The 20,221-nt window shown below is 41.4% G+C and overlaps 1 protein-coding gene and 1 non-coding gene across 3 annotated transcripts; both read left to right on the top strand.

Annotated features, from left to right (window-relative positions):
* The first annotated feature begins 7,516 nt into the window (after nucleotides 1–7,516).
* On the top strand, nucleotides 7,517–19,635 carry CUNH8orf37 (chromosome unknown C8orf37 homolog). Of its 2 annotated transcripts, none has more exons than XM_027657113.1 (6): nucleotides 7,517–7,657; nucleotides 9,903–10,002; nucleotides 12,423–12,493; nucleotides 13,001–13,066; nucleotides 13,864–13,959; nucleotides 15,894–19,635. In XM_027657113.1, exons 1-6 carry the CDS (start codon nucleotides 7,596–7,598, stop codon nucleotides 16,051–16,053), a joined length of 555 nt encoding a protein of 184 aa, XP_027512914.1. In that variant the 5' UTR covers nucleotides 7,517–7,595; the 3' UTR covers nucleotides 16,054–19,635. The 2 variants fall into 2 exon arrangements, with proteins under 2 accessions (XP_027512914.1, XP_027512913.1); XM_027657112.1 differs by lacking the exon at nucleotides 7,517–7,657 and adding an exon at nucleotides 7,928–8,064.
* On the top strand, nucleotides 7,700–7,781 carry TRNAS-AGA. Its single transcript has one exon. It is a non-coding gene; the product is annotated as a tRNA-Ser (tRNA).
* Nucleotides 19,636–20,221: the final 586 nt, after the last annotated feature.

Here is a 20,221-nt window from a genome sequence, read left to right as displayed (position 1 = left end):
AGGTAAAAGCAGAATTGACATAGATCAGGAGCACTTAGAACTTGCTATCTAGAGAAACATCTGCTTTACTTCCGTCTCAGATTAATGAAACACCTCACTAATGTTGTGCATTTATGGAGAGCAAGAAGTCCTGTAGGCAGCATACATATTACATAGTGCGCACTACTCCTGTGCATTGCTTCTGAGCATCACCACCAAAGGCTTTTAAGACTCTGCAGCCATGGAATTAGCTGAGGTATTGCCAGCCAGCTGTGTATCCTCCATGGACTCTGGAACAAGCTATAAAAGTAAAAAGAAAAACATACTTTACCAGCTCTTTGCAAAACAGAGCCAGCACTTTAAAACCAAGTGGCTCCTTTTCCGCCTGGCAATTCTTGAGGTTGGCCTTACAGGTCACCTCTCAGGATTACGTCAGGGACCAACTGGTTGGGTTCAGGCAAGCTCGGGTTGGTCTGGCAGGCTCCACAAAGTGAACAAAAGCCAGACCAAGACAAAAAATTGAGGGAGTGGGATAGGAGGAAATTAAGGAGATTGTTCCAAAGGCTTTTAAATTATGATGCCCATGTTGTTGCAATGCTATTGGAAAACTAAATTAATTGCTCCTTTCCTTAGCACCCTCCTGCTGTGGCTGTATTTCTTTTAGCTAAGGGCCTGAGTCAGTAAAGATGCATCCAATTTCCATGCTATACAAATGCTTATAATCACAGATTTACAGTAAACTGAGCTTTCATGATAAACAAGGCTGTTCATTAGGTGGCTCTTGGTCTTCAAAGTTTTCAAGACAAAAGAAGTAATGGGAGGTCAAAAATTTACCCTAGAGAGAGCTGATTTCCACAAAATTCTGATCACATATTTTCTTAGAAGCAGAGGACTTTAAAGTTTCTGTTCAGGAACTCAAAATCTGAGATACCTTGACATTACAGTCAATCTACAGTCTCTACTGGAAAAAAAAAGCAAACTATCTTTATTAGATTTTAGTTTACAGTTAGATTACTGGAAACCAAAGGGTTTCTAGGCACTGTAAAACTACATAATAAAAGTAGAGCCCATTTTCTGTAGAAACCAGGGGCTCTATCATAATACAAATTACAAGGATGCAGCTAAATGGAAACAATTTTTTTTAGCACACCGCAGTAAAAATCATTTAAATTTTGCACAACATTTGAGCTTCACCTGACACAGGTTGCCAAAATCTCATCGGTAGCATTCTAAGCAAATGCCACTTGTTATATATGAGATCTATCACATTTTCTTGAGTTGTTCTGTAGCCATTTAACACCCTGGGAGTGCAGCGACAGCTATGTAAGCTAGCATGTTCCCTGTATAGAACTATCTTAGAAAAAATTGAAATTGTAGAGCATGAGAAGTCGTCAATTTCTGACATGGTGAATTCCCCCTCCTTTTGTTTGCCCTTCTCCCCTTAAACACACAATGTGTCTGTTTAAAGAGTGAGGGTTGATTTCTGTTTTGAGTTTTGTTTCTTCTTACTTTACTCATGTAATTCACTACAGACTTCAGGACAGTAACCTCTGTAGAAATTGCTAGTGGCCCACAGAGCTAGCATAAAATAAAAAGTTACAAGTCCACATAACCTTAATTTTATGGTTATAAGCTATATTTACTGCTATACCATAAGTTTGAAAAGACTGCTAAGTGTTCAGTGTGGGAATTCAGGGAATTTCTCTTAAGTTAGTTTTATGGAGAAATGTGCTGTTAAAATGTAGGAAAGGTTACAGTCCTTTCAAGTCCTCCAGAACTGAATGCTTATTAGGCATTTTTAGGGTATTTATAAAATACCCCAACCACTCCCTCAATATCATTCATTGAAATTCAAATTCAGGATCTTTGCTCTGTTCAAGTCCCTTTGGTTTTAACACTGTAAACTAACCTGAGTGAGAACGCTATCAAGAATCAAGGTGGGAGAATTTGCTTTTTAACTCCTGCCCACTTGCACTTCTTTAACTTTGCAAGTGTTTCTCACTGCAGTACATAAATATGGTGCAGCTCAGTGAGAGTACAACGTCCTAAGCTGAGACTTTATCAACAGGAAAGATGGGAGTGCTTTTAGTACTTTTGTCCTGATTTCACTTGATGAGCCCAGGCAGGACACAACCACCTGGGTGCTTAAGTTTATCCACCTGTAAATCTATAATGATAGTACTGACTTCCAAACACACCGAATTCCCTTCTGACCTGCCAAAGCACCAATGCGAAGCAAGAGAACATACTGTTGTTCCACACACCTGTCAGCCTCTCCTCCCCTCAATCCCTCACTGTCCTCTGCCAAGGCATGTGCCCACTCAGTTTGCTGTGTGGCGACACAGTAAGCTAAATGCTGCCTGCAGACAGAGACCTAACAGGATGCCTGTGTTATGGAATCAGCCTGATCACATCCATTAAATCCTCTGCCTCCAGAAAGTGGATTGGCACTGCTGTTATGGGACAGGACCAGCCATGATGTGGGGACAGCATCAGAAGACCTGTCTGCGTGATAGGCACCCCCTGTCTGTCCCCTGAATGTGCTCCTGATGTGTAATGTGGAGGACTGCAGGGCTAGGGGCAGAGATGGCAGCAGAGACAGAAACCTGCATTGAGGGCTATGCACTGACCACAGGTACCCGGGTACCCCGTGGCTTCTTGGTTTGATACACAGCACACCCCAATCTTTTGAAAAATCCCCTCTCTTATATACACTTTTTGAAATTTTGCTTTTTATTCGCATGTACTGCAAATATGATGATGTTTCTCTCTTCTTATTGCTCACATAATTTTTAATTTTGCATTTCATTTTTATAGGAAACATTTTATTATTTTTCACGGAAGTTCAAGAGGATATCAGCCTGAAACAAGCCTTTGCGATTCAGCCTACAGGGTCATTTAAAACAGGGAAATAAAATGTGATAGAGACAGTGAAGAACGAATGCTTTCTGGCATTTGGTTTCTCTTTCAGGTATCAGGGGTTTTTAGAGTGCAAGGAAAAATTCCTTTTATATTCCAGCTACAGAGTTTTCTAGCAGCATCTTCTGGTTTTAAACGACTGATAGTCTACTCTCTCAGTGGAGGTCATGAAAATAAATTTTAGACAAGCCAAACAACGCCTTGAAATTCAGTTTACTTTCTGCCAGATCCCTGAAAACAGTAATGTCACCCTGCAATGCCCTCTGCTGGGAGACGCAGCTTGGAGCAGGAAGGAGAGCTATCAGTTCCCGTCCTCCAGCAAGAAAACAGATACTTGCAATGAGATGGACTGGATTTTTACCTTCTGTAAGAAATCCTGACCCTACTGAAATCAATGGGGTTCTAGCTTTTAATTTTCACTTTGTGCTTAATCATTCCTCCTTTTGAAAACTGCACTATTATTCACTACAGTGGAAAAAAAGCCCGTTTATTTCAAGTCCAAATGAAAACCTCATTACTGACTTATAGACATGAAGATCTCTTTTTAGCATCTGAGCTTCTACAGACAGGTTTTATAAAGAAGCTTTCAGCTGCAAAAGATATTGTTCATCTTGCTAGTCTTCTGAGTCTTTTTAACTGTAAAAGACTTAAAACTGTAAAATCATACATGCAAATAACATTCATGTTACACAGGTGTGATTCTACCTAACATATATTTTCACTGAATGGGATTCTCGTATTGAGAAGAGGAAGGCAGGCAAACACTGTGCAGCAAAACAAAGGAGTTTATCTAGAACCTGATGTGTGAGAACACCAACCCTACTAGCAGCCACTTCTATCTCCCTCTAAGACGCAGCATTTTGGGGCCTGAGGAAGAAAAATCTGAATCAGCCCTGCCGAGGAGAGGGATATTAGCGTGGAGTTCACAAACAGCAGTTTTCACCCCCACATGCATACTCGCGCCATGACCCTGTGTCTTATGGGCTAGTTATTCCCAGCACACAAGTTTTCTGGAGAATCATCCCTGAAAAATATTTTCCAGCCTTGGCAAGGGTGATGGAACACTTGCTGCTTTGGTTTCAGCTCCCTCAGCTAGGATGGTTTTACATGGTGTTTGTCTCTCACCACAGCTGTGCGACAGACAGCAAGTAGGAAGGATTTTTTTCCACAATAGCCCCCAGTCCTCCCTGCTGGACACTTTCTCCTTCCTACTCATGTTCTCACAGCCTACATCCTTCCTGGCAGGCCAATTATTTTATATTTACTACTAATTATTTTATATTTACTACTAATTATTTTTTCTATCTTTTAAATGGACACATTTTTACCTTGTGATATTTCCTCTGCCCTGATCTGCTTTATCATCGTGTGCCTCCTTCTGCCCAACTTTACAGGGACTGACACCCTCAGTGCCAGAGAATGCAGGTGCAGTAAAGCTGTGCAGTGCCTGGCAACACCATTTATATTCTAAGTTACACATAATTATCATTGATTTGGAAGTGTGATCTCCTTGGTACACGGCCTTACAAGCTGACAGTTTTTTTCCAGAAACAACTTTCCAATGTTTGTTATGCCCTCATGGAGATCAAAATGTCACAGTTATAAGCAGCTTTGAGGACTATGCCAGGTTCATTAAAAGGCTCCCAGACAAGTACTTTTTTGCTTTGTATACTGTCCTGAAAACCTTCTGCTTCCCTTGGTAAGCACCACAATGTCACACTCGTTTGAAAATGAGCAAGTATGTCTACATTCAAAAGTATGTTTACTCCTCACAGCAAAGGCTCAGATTGTCCCTCTGGACACTTACCTACTCTTCTCAGGAATATATTCCTTTGCAATAGCACTGTGTAGCTCAGACAACAGGTGGTAGGTGCTCACATGCCATAACCTTGAAATTATTAATTTGAGGGAAGGCTGGAAGTAACTGAATGTTGCTCTGGTCCTCGTGCCCCTTATGGATGAGGCCAGAAAAATGAAACTGAAAATCCACCCTCTAAGCTGGCACCCTTGATGGAAGGATCGGCAGTGAAGTCTAAGACTAAATTAGCCTCCAGCTTAAACTGTCCTCTGATCTGAGGCTGTCTCTCAAGATCACAAACTAGTGTTATATGAGGAATCTTGCAGACGCTGCTAGTTTTGCTGCCAAGCAGTCTTTCAAGAAGTTGTCTCCTAATCTGGTATCTTTACACAGAATAATTTCATTCATAGAAATGCTTGCTAGTGGTTAAAATTATGGCCAAGAATCTCCATTTGGCCTCAATTTGCTCATGTTGATGCATTGTACCACTACTAGGAAATAAGTGTGGTGTCACTCAAAATTATATTATACTGGAGTGTGACCAGGAATGGGATTAGAACAATATCATGTGACTGGGAGCAAGGAGTTGAACTGTTCTACATTTGCTGGAGACAGCAGAAGACCTTGGTGAGAGGCAGTCACTGTGTGACATCTTCTGGGGCAAGAGATGGGAAGGCAGAAAGGATTGCAACATGCTGTTGTCATGTCAAAAGGAAGAGTGCCTCCCTGCAATCATTTCCTTTCTGGTTGGCAATGGGTAGCATTTGGAAATGAGAACTTTGGTATTCCCTGGTTCTGCTGACCTCTATCATTGCCTGAGCTTTGGAGAGTTCATCATTCAGAGAAGAGGGCTGAGAAAAGCTCTGGTCAACCTCAATTAAGGTTCTCTTTGGTTCCCAGAGAAAACAGAAGCAGCAAATTAACATCCTGCCCTAGGAAGTTTTTTTGTCCTCATCACTGACAAAATCCAGTTTTATCAGCACTGCTGAGAAAGCTTGCAGTAGCTTGAGGATGAGATGAGGATGAGATGGCTTCCACCTAAGACAGCCTTTCAGCTTTCTGTCCTCTCTTCCTAAGGACATATTGAGATAGTACATATTAAAAAAAAAAAGATATCATCAGAAAAAATAGTCTCTCTGCACTTTTCCAGCCCTCAGCAATCAGTGACCTTTACATTTGCACCAATATAAGCCCCAAGCAGTCAGTGGGAGACAGGATCTGCACAAGCCAATTCAATCATTTCCTAAGAGAGGACAAAATTCAGGGCAGAACATCAACTCCTTTCTCCTGGCCACAGCTTAGCTGAAGGCCCAGTATGTCAGATTCACCTCAGTATGATTCCAGGGACTAGTCTGGAATCAATTTGACCCAGTGAGTTTCTTTGATTGCATAAGACCTTTCAGAAATTTTGAACAACAAGGACCTAAACAGCAGGCAGCAATCTGCACAAAACCAATCTTTTCAGTTTAAGGATTTTTAAAGATCTGTGCTCTTTTTTTTTCTCCTTCTTCTTTTTGGTTTCAAGTGCTTTCCAACTGAGCAAATGCTGCAACGATTTCATGGGACAAGGCCTTGAGGTACCCCTGACTTTGGCATTGTTATGCCATAGACACTCCATACATTTTTGGCACCTTGCAACAGACACACTGACAGCCACAGGATTGATGGAAAGGGAAAAAAGCTGCTTTGCAGTCAAAAGAGAATGTACTCAGATTTCTAAGGCCATTTGAAAGAATGCCAGAATGATACTGGATTTCGGCATTCTTAAGCTTCTTTAAGATGATGAAGCAACTGGTCTTTTCCACATGTGATGATGTATTTCAGGACATGAGTTTCTTCAAGATTTTCCAAGCCTGTGGGCTCCTGATCCTTTTTCAAATTAAAGAGATGATAGCATACCGGGGAGAATTGTGATTAGTTTAAACTCTCCACAGCTGCAAGAGATGAATGTAAAAATTCCACCCAAAAATCTACTTCTTCTGGATTGAATTTACCTACACGACACAGAGTCCTGATCAAGGGACCACTTAAAAGAGCTGGAGCAGCATCAACGCTATTTAGTTTCTTCCATCACATCAACTCAGGGAAGGCTCACAACTGTTCAACCCAGCACATATCCCCCAGCAGCACTGCCATGATACGGGCTGGGGTATTAACAGAGACCTGAGATATGTGGGGAGGAAAATGGAACGATGAAATAAAAGCTTAAGTGCGAGGGAATTCAGGGAGGGCTCACAACTCATTATTTGAAATACCAGAGGAATTGTGAAACACCTTGTAACCGAGAGGCTTTGCTTGGAGCTCTCAAGGACTGCAGACCCCACTTCATCACAGGCTGACAAATTTTGAGCCATGTTGGCAATGGGGGGGGTGCGAGCACTGAGCTCTCTGTCTCAGCTGGCCTGAGGAAATGGCAATGTTCTGTTTAGCTTCACAGGACCTCTCTCTCTAAACCACTTCCTTGTGTTTCAAATTAAATATAATAATATACAACATTCACTGACATCATGGGCCGTGTGCCCACCTCGGGAGATCTGACCTCCGATGTGTCTCTGACCAGGGAGGAGGCCAGAGCTCGCATTGAAGACTGATGACTGACACCTGTGCATTTATTAACACAGTAGTAGGCGAGAACCAGCTATATGGGACCTTCCTCAAAAATGCCTGCCCCGACTTCCCCAGGAATTATGGGGGGTGTCAGCGGGGCAACGTACCTGGTTTTAGGGGGTCTAGGGCCGCTCTCTCCACAAGTATTTCTAATCTACGGGGGGTGTTAGAAAAAACCCCAGGCTTCTCCCGCGGGACTTAGCAAAGCGTAACCGTTTCGTTGCGCTGTAAACAGACCAATACGCAGCGCAGTGAACTGTATGACAGATGCGTTAAGCATAAACTCCATTCTATGCCTTTCACCGCGCCCCGTGCAGAGACGTGCCCGAAATACCAACTCCCGGGCCTCCTCAGGCGACTATTCATAGAAGGGTGGGGAACCACCTCGTAGCATGCGTAGTCGTGGCCGAGTGGTTAAGGCGATGGACTAGAAATCCATTGGGGTCTCCCCGCGCAGGTTCGAATCCTGCCGACTACGGCCAGAATATAATTTTTTTTTTTCTCCCATTGTTCACTGCCGAATCGCGGGAGTGACCAGGCGGGAGCTCCACCGCGGCTGAGCTCCACAGGAGCCCCACAGCCGCACCTCGGGCGCGGAGGCCCCGCCCTTGCCGGCGCGGGGCGGTGCGGGGACGCCTTGGCAACCGCGGGGGCGGCAAGATGGCGGACGACTTGGACCGGCTGCTGGATGAGGTGGAGATGCGGCTGTCCCGCCGGCACGGCGGCGGCGAGGAGAAGCTTGCGGCGGCCAAGGAGGACAGGTCAGCCGCCCCGCCGCGGTCCCACCGCCCTCACGCACCTCCTGGCCGAGCGAGGGGCCGCCTGGGTGGCGCGCAGCCTGTCCCCGCCCCGCCCCGCCCCGTCCGGCCAGACCCCTCAGGAACCGAAAACACACGGGGGCCGGAGCAGAAACGCCGTCCGGCGGTCAGCGAGTGTCCCCTGTAGCCGTTGGTTTTTATTCATCCAAGTCGTGCGCCAGCGAGCTGAGTTACTTCAAACAGTCTTTGTCTCTTTGAAGCACCACAACATCGGATTAAATATGGCGTTAAAAGCTGCACTAATTTGCTTCTGAGTCAGGGTCGGGGATTACTTGGCTCTGTAACTCACCTCATATATCAAATATCTATAAATCTCGCAATTTAGCGCAGGAAGAGCTTTAGTAATAGTATTATCAAAAATTTTATTCTCTTGGTACTTCAGTCGTTTCACAGAATCTCAAAATATTCTGAGTTGGAAGGGGCCCACAAGGATCACCAGAGGCTGACTCCTGGCCCTGTGCAGGACACCCCAGGAATTACACCATGTGCCTTAGAGCATTGTTCAAGCACTTCTTGAGCTCTGGCAGGATTGGTGCTGTGACTGCCTCCCTTGGAAGCCAGTTCCAGTGCCCAGCCACCCTCTGGGTGAAGAACCTTTTCCTAATATCCAACCTAAACCTCCCCTGACACAGCTTCAGACCATTCCCTTGTGTCTCTGTTTTCTGTTCATATTTATTAACTGTATTTGCTACAATAAGCACTTAACTTAGACTCTACACTTTCAGGTGTCTGCCTCAAATTCCACAATTTTCGACGTGATGTTACAAATACCAACAGGTTTGGTCCTGACAAGGTCATTGCTGACAGTACGGCCAAGCATTCAGTCTGCCACACTCCTGCCACTGCCTGCCCTCAGGCTTCCATCCTGGCCCTCACAGCTGTCTTTTCTTGCCCTCAGGTTTCTATCCAGGCCCTCACAGGCATCTTTACCCACCTTTGGGTTTCCATCCTGACACTCAGGTTTACATCCCCACCCTCACAGACATCTCAGACTCCCTTTGGAAGGTCTGTGGACCAGAGGGGCTTGCCCAGATTTCTCTACAGGTGGCCTGCTGAGCGCTTCCCCAACAGACATTTCAGAGACCCAGGCCAGGATCTTGAAGAGCCCAATGACTAATGCAAGTCCAGAAAGCCCACTACATTTGGCCACATTGCTGGACTTCCCTGTTATTTGCATAATGGTTAGATGAGCATTTAATTTTAGTCAATCTAATTACAAACTTTTAAAAAATTGGACAGTTTTCTTCTTTCTCAGGACTAAATTTTTTCTTGATTTGTTGATGCAGGCCTCTCTTTCTTTGACAAAGAGCTAGAAAACATCAGACTTGAGTGTCACTTGAGTGAAAGCAAAGTGCTGGTGACCTTTCTAAATGCATCCAGTTTGGCAGGAATTCCAGTTGTGTAGCATGAGGAGACAACTCCCTCTGACATTTTCATGTTACTGCTGCTGAAGGTTAACATGAAAAATCAGGGCTGTCCAATATATTGCCCAGTAAGTGCAGCATGGGTTATATTATCATAGTTTTATTCAGGGTAGAAAGTGGTTGGAAGTAAAAGAAGAAGCAAAAATAAAACCTATGATGGGACAATTCAACACAGACTACAAGGTGTCACTCTGCAGTTTACATCTGTTCAGTCATGACTTGGATGGCCTACCTTAGATGCTACAAAAATATTACAGGAAAAAGGCTGTAACTGTTTTTATTTTTTAACTTATAATTCTTAAAACTGCTGTAGTTCATTTTGCTACAAAAATGAAGGTTGATTTGTTTGTTTTTCAGATCAGCTAAATTGGTAATGAGTGCTGGCAGCAGCAAAGAAGATCTAGATGACATTATTGATGAAATCTGTAAGGAGAGCAGCTTTACCAAAACACCTCTGGTGAGTAGAGTTTGGAGACATGCAGAATGGATCAGGTACAACAACAGAAAGGAAAGGAAAGCACCATAAGCTAAAATTTTTAAGCAAAAAATTAACTAAAACAAACTGTACAATAAATTTGGAAAATAAAGCGGAAAGGAAAATGCAACAATCCTTTAGTGAGGAACAGGAGGGATATAGAGATGTTCTTACCTAGGCAGTAACAGGCAATTAAAGGAAATGCTAGTTCAAGATAGAGCATAATGTCAAATATCACAGAATCACAGAAGGTTTGCAGTTGGAAGAGGGACCTGTGGAGAACATCTGGTCCAACCACCTGCTTAGGCAGAGCTGCTTAGAGCCAGTTGCCCAGGTCTGTGTCCAAACGGCTTTCAAATATCTCCAAGGATGGAGGCTGCAGCCTCTCTAAGTAACCTGTTTCCAGTGTTTGACCACCCTCACAAGAAGTTTTTTCATGTGTTTAACTGTAAATTCTTGTACTTCAATTTATGCCCATTGCCTCTCCTGTCAGTGAGCCCCACTGAGAAGAGTTTGGCTACTTCTTCCTTATTTTTCCCTGGCATGTATTTTTATACCTCAGTAAGGTTCTCCTGACCATTATTTTCTCCAGGCTGAACAATTCCAGCTCTCTTATCCTCTACCTATATGTCAGATAGTCTAGATCCTTAATCACCTTCATGGTCCTTTCCTGGGCCCACTCCATTATGTTTGTGTCTCCTTTGTACTGGACATAGTGCTCCATACATGTTTATGAGGTCGTATCTGGGGTACTGTGTCCAGTTCTGGTCTCTCAAACACACAAGAAAGATGGAGCTCCTGGAGAACCTCCAGCAAAGGCCTGTGGAGTATCTCTCACATGAGGAGAGGCTGAGAAAGCTGGCGCTGTTCAGTCTGGAGAAGAGAGGGCTCCAGGGCGATCTTATCAGTGTGTGTAAATACCTGATAGGTGTAGTAAAGAAGGGGACAGACTCTCCTCTGTAGTGTCCAGTGACAGGACAACAGGCAATGGGCACAGACTGAAACACATGAAATTCCACCTGTGCACAAGAAAACACTTTTTTTACTGCTAGTGTGGTCAAACATGGGGGCGATCTTCACAGAGAGGTTATGGAGTCTCAGTCTGTGGAGATCTTCAAAACGCAGCTGGACACAGTCCTTGGCAAGCTGCTGAAGCTGACCCTCCTTGGAGCAGAGGAAGGTCCCTTCCAACTGAAATGATTCTGTGATTTTGTCTCATCAGTGCTGAGTAGAGAGGAAGGATCATCTCCCTGGATGTGTTGGCAACATCCCTTCTGATGTAGCCCAGGGTGCTGTTGGCCTTCTGTGCTGCAAGGGCACACTGCTGGCTCACGGTCAACTTGTTATCAACTGAATTTCCCACAGCCTTCTCTGCAAAGCTGCTTTCTGGCTGCTCGGCCCTCATTGTGCTCTGGTGCATAAGGGTTATTCCTCCCCAGGGGCAGGAGTTTGCATTTCCCCTTAGATGAACTTGAAGAGATTCCTCTGAGCCCATTTCTGCAGTCATTTGAGGTCCGTCTTAATGGCAGCACAGTCATCTGACACAGCAACAACTGCTCCCCATTTTGTATCCTTTGCAAATGACTTGTCTTGTTTCACAGCAGGAGATGGAGATGAAGCCACAAATTTACATTGTTAAGATACTCAGAATGATAGAAGACATAGAAAACAGATATTCATTTCAGTATCAGCAGTAGAAAATTGTGTTATTTATACTTCATAACCCCTTGTGCAGATTCTCATATTTTCATTAAGGATATTGGTTTTGTTTTGGTTTTACTTGATTTTTTACAGAGTGGCTAAATCTGAGCCAACAAAAACCACTTGTATACCACAATATATATATCTGAGGGAGAGAGAATTATGTCAGTACATTTGTATAATTTTATCATTTTATATCCCTAGAACTTCCCATTTCGGATCTAGAATTCTAATATTCTGCAATTCAAATAAACTGTTTTGTGTGCAGCAAATAAGAAACTTTTCAAAGACACTTTATCTTTTTGAATAATCTAAGTTCTTGATGCGTTTTAATGAAACAAAAGCTCAAAAACATTGAGGGAGAGGGCTCCTAAATTAAAACTGTTTTTAAAAGCAAAATTATTAAAAGGAGGACATGAAATACTACGTCTCAATTGTAAAGTCAAAGTGATCATGTGGCGTTGAATTCCTTCAGGCAGAGCTGAAAATTCAATATAGGAAGAGAAGCCTTGTTCTCACTTATCTATTACTTCAGTATCTTTTGTCTCAAAGGACCTTACAACCCCAACCAAGAAAATTCCCAAATCCTTAGTCTCCTTCTTCTATGGCTGAGATTTTCTGGCTCCTGCTTATTAAATAAAACAGAATATTGTTACCTTGTTGTAATGCCACATTTTATTCTTTGATTTCCTTTTAAACAGAAATTGAAGTCTAACTTCACAAGTCTCACACCTGAAAGAAATAGTGCTGTTATACAGGCACGTGGGAAAAAGTAAGTGAAAAATGTTTTAGCTTGTTGGACATAGCTTGATTATAACTTCTTGTCAGTTTAATAATATTGCTGCTGTTTAATCTGTGTTGACATTAACTAAGAAAGACATTAAGTACAGAAACATTCTTTTTAAAGAAAAACAAAGATAAAGAGATAATTTTGAAGCATTGCTCGTGTTTTCATGTGATCAAAATTATTTATCATAAGCTTATTAATTATTTAAGTTTTTTAACAACTTCTCCCTTTGCCTTATGGACATACACATTTATCAAACACTGCAATATATAGACCCATATATATTTGGTATAGTGATTTGGCAGAGTTTTTCTTTGAACACCTTGGTAATGGAAATTTTAAAATTCTGTAGTTTGCAAGCATTGGGATGCTTTGCCTGTATTTAATAAATATTATTATATAAATACCATGCTTTTAAGCTAGGAGAAGCATTGTACTACCTTCTCTAACCTGTTTTGCCATAAGTTAGTATTTTTGAATGAATCCATGTAGATGCTGTCCAGTGTACCTGGGTGGAAGCGCTTCACCATGTGGCATAGGAACAAATATTTCAAAAAGGTAGGAAACCTGGAAAAAAAAATGCTGCTTCCTTTATCATTGTTTTTATTCATGGCTGTGTTTCTATGGTCGTACAGAGTTCTGCATTTGAACTGGACAGGATGGCCTTATAGTCATCTAAAGAAGGGGCTGCCTGTAACTGCAGTTGAAGTCAGCTGGTCCCTTCCATTCCTCTGTTGTCGACCACTAGATCTTTTGTTTGTTCGAAGTGTTGAAAAATGTGTGCAAATGAGACACGAAACTCCCCAAATCAGTAACAAGTAGTTAAGGAAGTTGCTGCTGCATTGTTATTTTTCCCTGCCTCTCTTCATCTTTCTGGTGATGCCAAGTATGTGACTTAAATCAGTGGGCTGGTTTAAATCATCCCAGAGCCTGAACTGAAAATAGCCAGAGTGCTTTGCAACTGCAGCTGAATTTAGTAGGTGAAGATTTATCCACAACATCCTATAGAACATTATTGCATTTCCATGTGGGATTTTTTGTAGTAAGTAATTAAGTACTTGATGCATAGTTGGATGCTAGTCAGGAGCTCTAGCAGTGAGGAAGACCAAAGAATATATCAAGAGAATATGAGTTTATTTTTTGTGTTCAGTGAGGTTCGGAACCTGTAAAAATGATACCTGATCATAGAGTTAAATCACATACCACAATGAACATGCCAGAGATGTAAAAACAGTAAGATTAGGTAACGTTGCTTCTAGTATTTCTCACTGAGCGCTGTACTTTAGAACAGTTATGATCTAGGTACTTCTCTGATTGTAATAACCTCTTGGACCTTTTTGTTCTTTTCTGACCAGAACATGTGATCAACTACGTTGTACTGCTTGCGACTTCCGTGTATCACTTTTCAATGACTACATCTGGGATCAGTCCTGTGATTATCTTTTTTTCAGGTATGTCTGAGATGGGTTTGGTAGTACTGTGTTACTGTGCTTTGGGGCATAATAAGAACAGGAAGGATGAAAAGTCCTGAGCACTGCTGTGTTACCTGAAAAGGAACATGTGTGTGACCTGTTTGGGATCAGGTGGAAAAGTCTGGGGTGAGAGGGAAGCAATAATCTGTTTTTATCCATTTCAATTTCTTCTTCCATCACTCCCTCTCTGCTTTTAAAAAGAATTTAAGTTTCATGGATCAGAGGCAACTTTATTGCTGAAATAAGCAGATAATCCATGGTGACGGGTTGCCCTCTGCTGTGCCATTGCAGGGTGCCTACAAAATAAATGTAGACTGTTCAGCACGTGCTTCTCACTACACCTTCAGTCATACAGACTGTGATTGTTTCAAGTCATATTTTCTTTTTTCCAGTATCAAGTATTATGCTGTCATGTTTGGTGAAAATCAAATAGCTTTATTTCTCAACAGATTTCTTTCTTGAAGCAAGGTTTGATTAAATGGAGGGGTGGTATTTTTGTTTTCTTCTGACATTGTGATGTCTTTGATTTTAATTCTTTAAATATTTTTGAAGACTTAAAATTAAAGAGTTCTTATTTTCAGTTTGTCTAAAACTACATCTAATGCCAACACTTTGTGAAGGGTAGTGTAGTCGGCATGCTCCTAATACAGACATCAAATTTGAATTCCTATTTATTTTAGTACAGTCTCTGCATGTGCCTGTTAACTGATGGAACAGGTGGGTGTGTTCAGAGTATGTGCTTGGACAGTGAGGGGTATGACAGATGGACTAGAACAATAATGGAGATATCAGCTCCTTTTCCATTATTTTCCCAGTATTACATCTTTGGTTATTCCTGTATTTTCCTCCCAGTCTCAAAATTTGTATTTCTCTTTGAATGCCCATATTTTTCCCATTACTTAAAGCAGCATTAAAAAGATAATCTCCTAAGATGAGTTTGGTAGCAGGAAAGGATAAACAAAAGTAGGATTCTTTTATTTTCCCAAAGTCTAAATTATTCTGCTTCTCTGATCTTGAAATTATTAAATCAAACAAAAACAACAAAAAGAGGAGGCGTTAATGTCAAATACATGTAACATCATCTGTAATCTTTAGCAAGATCTGTAGCTATTTTTTTGACAAAAATGAATTTTAGGAAGCAAACTTTAAGATTAAATACCTACCTTCCATCAATAGTTGTCTGGACTCTTTTTCTAAAAATTCTTCCCTTTTCCAACTTCTTTTGGGTTTTCTTTATTTTGCTGGGCTATTTCACGTTGGTTTTGAGCAATTCAGTGTCCAGTAATTGAGGAGGAGGTCTTGAGGATAGAGATAGCTAAAATGTTACATTTTGACTTTTTTTTTGGAAACAACTTGTTTTTGTCATAGCCATGCTGATTTTTCATTCGTAGTTGTTGATGCTTGCACTGGAATTACTTGTGGTTTCAAGTACATTCTTCCCTCTTATGGCCATTTCATTTCAGTCACTTTAACAATCATCCTGACTAACAGTTCCTGATGAAGAGTTTAACTTTATAGTTGTTCCCATTCTCCATAGTGATTTTTACAGTAAGTTTGATAAGATAAATAAATTTTTGGATAATTTCCTAACATGAGAGTTAATTCTACCTGGTTTTCTTCCCAGCTCTTTCTCTGGAGGCTGACACAAGGTCTCTAAACCCAACAGAGAACATTGCTTACAAAAACATCAGCCTCTAGTTGATCTGAGAACACAGCAACTACGGGCTGAGAATGATCTCGTGAAAGGATTGTGTTCAAAACAGAATTTAAATATATCCCTAAATTTATTCATGACTGTGGTACTCAGAAGTGCCCTTAGAAGCTCTTCTGATTTGAAATAGCCTCATGCATCTTTTTTCTGAAAAAAAAAAAAAAAAAAGCGTGATCCTAAGCTGAATTCACTTGTTTGGCAGGAACAACATGCCTGAGCTCAGTAAACTAAGAGCAAAGATGATAAAGAAGAAAGGAGCACGAGCATATGCTTGTCAGTGCAGCTGGAGATCCATTGATGAATTAACTGACCTCCAGACAGAGCAGCAGCTTCGGTGGGTTTGTGGTAAACATGGAGAATGAAGTCTTCTTGTGTGTGATACCTCCTTGTGTGGACACAGGTCATAAACTCAATTTGTTTCCCAGTTTTCTGAGAACAGGTGGAAACCTGAATACTTATATCTAGAAATAGATTATAATACTCAGAATTCAACCTGAAAACCTGGTTTTTTTCAATTTAACTGTCTTGCAAGCAATGTGGAGAGTTGAATTATTACAAGAAACAATTTTGAGGTATGGTGGTTTGACATGACATGAGGCTTTCTGGAAGCTAAATGAGGTTAAAGCTCATACTGAGTAGTGTTAAAGGAGAAGAGGAAATAACAGACTTGGGCATGGGCAAAACACCTTGATACTGTTCCTCATATCTAGCAGAGAGCCTTATTTCCCATGTCTGCAGAATCTTGGATTCAAAATGGTGGGCTGGGACACAGCCATGACACACAAGCATATGAATTTCAACACAGAAGTTAATTCCACTCTTCTGCTTTGCCCATTGCTGGTAACGAGCAAGTGGTTGTTTGCTCTCTTAAAAAATTACTGTGGGATCAGCTCTCACCTCAAAGGTTTCGGCAACCCCCAGAACTTTACTTTCTTTTACCCACCAGTAACCAAAAACTGCAGGTGCTGAAAATTTTCTTCCAGTTCCTACTGCTTTCTTCAGAGCACTTTCCTCTGACTAAGCACTTTTACCACAATGAAATTTTCCTCAGCCTTCACTGAGGTGAACAAGTTATTGTGTAATTATTAAATTTTGTGCAATTTTAAAGATATTCTGAAGAGTATTCTGTCAACATTTTCAAGGGAAAAAGGCTCAGGCTTTTAAGAGTGAGAAAATATATATCCCCACTGATGCTGGAATTTAGATTTTATTTCAGTTTCACGGAGCTTTCCCTTCAACTTCTCCGTAAAATACTGTGTATTGAGAAAGTGTAACTGTCCTGTTTCAACACACTTCCTTCCACCAGTAACATTGTTACTTGGTAAATTGTCTTGCCTACAGTCAGTGTCACTATAGTTTATGAGCTCTTTCTTTTCTTTATGTATAAATAACACAGGAGGTAGACTTGAGTTTTATGCAAGGAGATAGAAAGGAAAGGACTACCAGTCCTGTCATTTACGACATTTAAAAGTGTCGCAAAATGGGAAGTCTGTCAATATTTTTACTATGCAATATGTGTATCTATACAAATAAATTTGAGATTATTTACTTTGAGCAATTCTAGCTATACAGAGCAATTTCCTTTTCTACAAAGTTCTGCTCATGGTTCTAACTGTACATTTGTTCTGTTTCTGAGCTTTTCCAAAACCATCGCATGGTCTTTCTTATGGAGGTGATCTCTTGAATCCGTTGCCCTCTGAAAGAGCAGATCTTGGCAGTGACCAGAGGCATGATGTACTCAGTATCCTGCTTCCCTTCCCCTTCCTTGAGTGCTTCTTTTAGAAGCTACAGAGGACCAGCACTGTGCCTGGGAGCCCTGGCAGTGCTTCTTCAGTGTCTAGACTGCATCTTCCAGTGCCACATGCAGGCTTGCCAGCAGAGTCAGAGGTGGGTTGGCTTTTGAGAGGTACTACTTGGCATACTGGTGTAGACATATTTAAGGTCATGTATTGTTTTCAATGAAATTGGTATTTCAGGCTGAAGTTTCAACTGCTAGAATCTAAAACTGCAGGTTCAGGAGACCAAGGGACCCAGAAACCAATTGATTAGTGCTCAGTCAGATGCCTGCTTGGCTTTCTGTCCTTTGTGAAGAGTTCACCCTGGTGTGGACTGAAGGCAGTGAGTGTTCCTGCATTTTCTTCAGGTGGGCCTGAGCAATTTCCATGCCCAGAAAACATCAGTGCTAAGCATAAGGGAAGAACCCAGCAGTAGTTAACAAGCTCTGGGGAAGAAGAAACCTGCTCTCCATTATTCTTGAAGAATACATTTCAAAAAGTGGTGAGTTGCCTTGGCTTGCATGTTCTGAGGCTATTGGAAACTCATGACTAAGTAGTCCCACAGGGTACTCTTTCAGTTGGATTTGCTCTGGAACTTGTGCCACAGTGTAGGATCAAGTTAGACTTGCAACCTGTGAGTAAGAAACAGGGAAAATCCTAATACCCATCTCAGTCATGAGACCAAGTCTTACGTGACTTGAAGAAGGAGCATGTCTCCTGTACCCTGAGCATTCCCCCAGAATAATCAGGTTTACTCAAGTATAGTTACTTGTTTCTGGCCTTGGTAGAATGGTGGGATATGACATCTCTTTGACCAAGGGAAGTTGTAAACAGGTGCAGAAATAGTGCATATTGTATTGGTTTTCATTACAGAATTTACCATATTTTTAGATTTGAGAATAGTTACTATGTCATTCAGTATAATTGTTGTGTTGGAAAGAGGAGCAGTATTAAAATTTGATTTCCCTTCCTTTGTTTTCCTCAGTTACAAACCACTTCAAAGTCTCTCAAATGAAAAGAAAGTGAGGGGGAAAAGGTAAAATTAGAGCTTTTGTTCATTTGATGAAGGTATTGTCAGATTGCACAAGGTTTTCAAGATGTAGCCCGGACCCTAAGTGATATTTCCGTGTCAGTTATCTGAGATAACAGGGATTATGTAGAGAATATGGAAAGAATTCTGTTTAAGAATGCCATTCAGCTGTTGTCAAACGAAGTACCAGAGCACAGTTTTGCTAAGTATAAATGTGACCATTGTTTTCCTCCAGTTTTTTGCTTTGGAATTAAAAATAACGTTTCTGTTTCTGAAATGGACAAGGTGAAAATTTGAGGCTTTTATTTTGCTTCGGTGATATGCTTGAAAATTTTCTAGCCTGCAGCATTAGTCTGCAGCAGATCCCTCCATCTCAACAAAACAGAAGCCATGGAGGATGACAAAATGATAATCCATACAAAAGCATTCACATGGAAATGTAGTCAGTGGTTTAATCTCATACCAACTTTTCTAAATCTGTGTTCCTGCAGTATTTCTGGATAGGAACGCCGTTCAGATATCCATAGTACATTTTATAGCTTTTCTTCATCAAATTTTAATGTGCTGTTCTGACTACATTTCACTTTGTCTTACCTGCAAACCATGGAGGGTGTCCAAGCCAGATGCTGAATATAGCTCAGAAGAGTCATTATTGAGGGTCTTGACCTGCCATTATATTTAACTTACAGCAGCATAATAGCATTACATATTGCAAGCTCTGCACTGTATTATGTTGAATAAAGATTTTTTTTTTCCAAACACCTATTTCAGTTTTGTACTGAAGGTATTCTGCAAATGCTGCCACTTGCTGAAAGACTACCACTTCTCTTGTTTCCTGACATGTGAGTCTTTGGGTAATGTAACCAGCACATGTGGTAGTCACACAATAGGAGAGGGACTATGTTGGGAGCTGTGTAGGCAAATTTTTCTTCCTGCCACGCTCTTTTTGCACAGGACCTGACCAGTTTTGTCTGTTGTGTGACACCCGATAACCACAGACAGGTGGGAGGTGGAGTAAAGGAACATCAGGTGCTGCTCATTTGTGAGGGACACATCCAATGCCTGGGGTTTGACATCTGTGCTTTGAGAGAACTACTTTTCAAATGTCAGCACTTAATAAAATGAAAACTTGGAACAAATCTGAATTGTGTGTTGTGTAAATGTTACTGTGTTGTTCTTATCCAGGAGAAGCCTTAACAAAATTATGTAGGACCATATTTTCTGTCAGAAGGGTTATGATATGCCCTTAGTACAAAAAAATTGTCCAGCTCATAAGAAACAGTAAAGTCCTGTTGTGTGTGTTTTCTCACATCAGTGGGGATGCAGCAAATAGCAGAGAATTGAATAAGCTTTAACATTCTTTACCAGATAACTGGCCGTAATATCCTCGTTATCTGGAGATAATGAGGAGAGTTCATTAAATTATAGAGAGCTCATAAAGATGGATGCATTTGCCACATTTCTCAGATGTTTACCTAGGATAAAAGGTGGAGCCAGCTGCTGTCAAAGGTGGCATATCTTGCAGAGTGGGTTGCTGGTACCTTGGTGTGTCAGTCAGAGTGGGTTATCACTAGCATCATACTGCTCACAGGAAAGAGGGAGATCAGTCAAGGAATCACAGCATTTGCTGTGCCCTGGATCTTGCTGTAGAAAACCATTCTTAGTACCTGGGAGGAGTTGCTCTGCGTATGGGAGTTGGAACTTGTTTCTCCACCATCAAGAAAT

This window comes from Corapipo altera, unplaced genomic scaffold (assembly GCF_003945725.1).
Source record: "Corapipo altera isolate COAL_440 unplaced genomic scaffold, ASM394572v1 52b, whole genome shotgun sequence".
NCBI classification, from domain to species: Eukaryota; Metazoa; Chordata; class Aves; order Passeriformes; family Pipridae; genus Corapipo; species Corapipo altera.
The sequence above is the reverse complement of the archived record's forward strand: the minus strand, read 5'-3'. Positions and strand labels throughout refer to the sequence as shown.